Raw genomic sequence first — 1,311 nt, 5'->3', positions numbered from 1 at the left:
CAATGAAATTACATGCAAGTGTTCGTGTCGCGAGCTCTTGAGATATAGTGTGTGCTGATGTTAATATCCTTTTAGTTCTGCAAAATTTGCAAAACACATTGGAAGTTGGCCATGATTGCATGTAGATACTCTTTCTTTGTAGTGTAATTTTGTGAAAAATGCATGTCAATTTTAAGTGAGTACACTTACTAGACAATCTCTTGGAATTATGATAAAGAAAATATACTTAGTCCACTTCATACTAATGTCAAATAATTCATCTCCCCTTCTACTCCCAAAATTATTATTGAATCACCTTGTCTGAGAGCTTAAGCTATTGAAGGGCAGATGGTTTTACCTGGAACAAATCCAGTCGCCAGTTTTCCATCCGGGAAGCACACTGGCATCATATGCATCACCAGCAGGTGCCACCATTCCAGCGCCATATCCACAATAATCTCTTGATGCGCCACATCGATAGCAGCTAGTTCGGCTTGCATAGTTGTGTGAACCACAATTCAAAGTGCCACAATACCAATCTCCGGCCAAGACTTCTGTTCTGTTCGTCCCATATGCAGATACGTCGGCTTCGGAGGCATATTTAGGACAGCTGCAGCGTTGGCACGACTCGCGTTTCTTGAAGTTGACATGCTGGCATGCAGCACACATCCAGTCTCCACTACTCATTTACTATATATTGTTATCTACAAATAGAAATCCCATATCAGTAAGAACGAAACAATAGCCTTAAAATTTTCAGCTACAATGGCTTGTTTCTTATGGAGGATTGTATAATACTAGATGAAGATATAATCTTGTCTATGTACCGTCTAGACCAGTCGAGTACTTTATCGAAACAGTATAAAAAATAAGCACATGAAACATCATCTATATGCATTAAGCAGATCTCTAGAATGCAGGAAGGACTCACCTGAAGAAAGAAAAGTTTTGCTGTATTAACAAGTGTATTGGTAGAAGAAGATATTGCTTGGAGTGAAATGAATTGGCAAATGGCTAGGGCAGTTTATATACTTGTTAAGGTCTTTTTTGGTGGGACCCTAAACTCACTTTTCCTTCTCATGTGAGCTTCAAATGGTTTCCTTATGGGACCCCAGAAGCTGATATTTTGAAAGATTTCTTTTGGATGAGGGGACATGCAGGGGAGGGTTTGAAGTTGTGAACTGCCCTGTGCCTGCATAGAATCACTTATTTTTCAAACTTAAGTGCAATAATGCAACTTTTTTTATATGATTCCTGATGCTTTATTTTGTAGAGTTTGAAATATTATTCCATATTTTGTATCCATTTCAGGTAAGGTGTTATGAGGGGAAG

At 38.7% G+C, this 1,311-nt stretch overlaps 1 protein-coding gene across 1 annotated transcript; it reads right to left on the bottom strand.

The window, feature by feature from the left end:
• Positions 1-13: 13 nt before the first annotated feature.
• LOC111384206 (zinc finger Ran-binding domain-containing protein 2-like) lies at positions 14-988 on the bottom strand. Its single transcript, XM_023008465.1, has 2 exons — positions 911-988; positions 14-683 (listed from the first exon to the last, which is right to left on the bottom strand). The coding sequence occupies exon 2, from the start codon at positions 664-666 to the stop codon at positions 334-336; it is 333 nt and encodes a 110-aa protein (XP_022864233.1). The 5' UTR covers positions 667-683; positions 911-988; the 3' UTR covers positions 14-333.
• Positions 989-1,311: the final 323 nt, after the last annotated feature.

The sequence above is a fragment of the Olea europaea genome, unplaced genomic scaffold (assembly GCF_002742605.1).
Source record: "Olea europaea var. sylvestris unplaced genomic scaffold, O_europaea_v1 scaffold2866, whole genome shotgun sequence".
NCBI classification, from domain to species: Eukaryota; Viridiplantae; Streptophyta; class Magnoliopsida; order Lamiales; family Oleaceae; genus Olea; species Olea europaea.
Note: the sequence above shows the minus strand (reverse complement) of the source record. Positions and strands in the feature narration are given on the sequence as shown.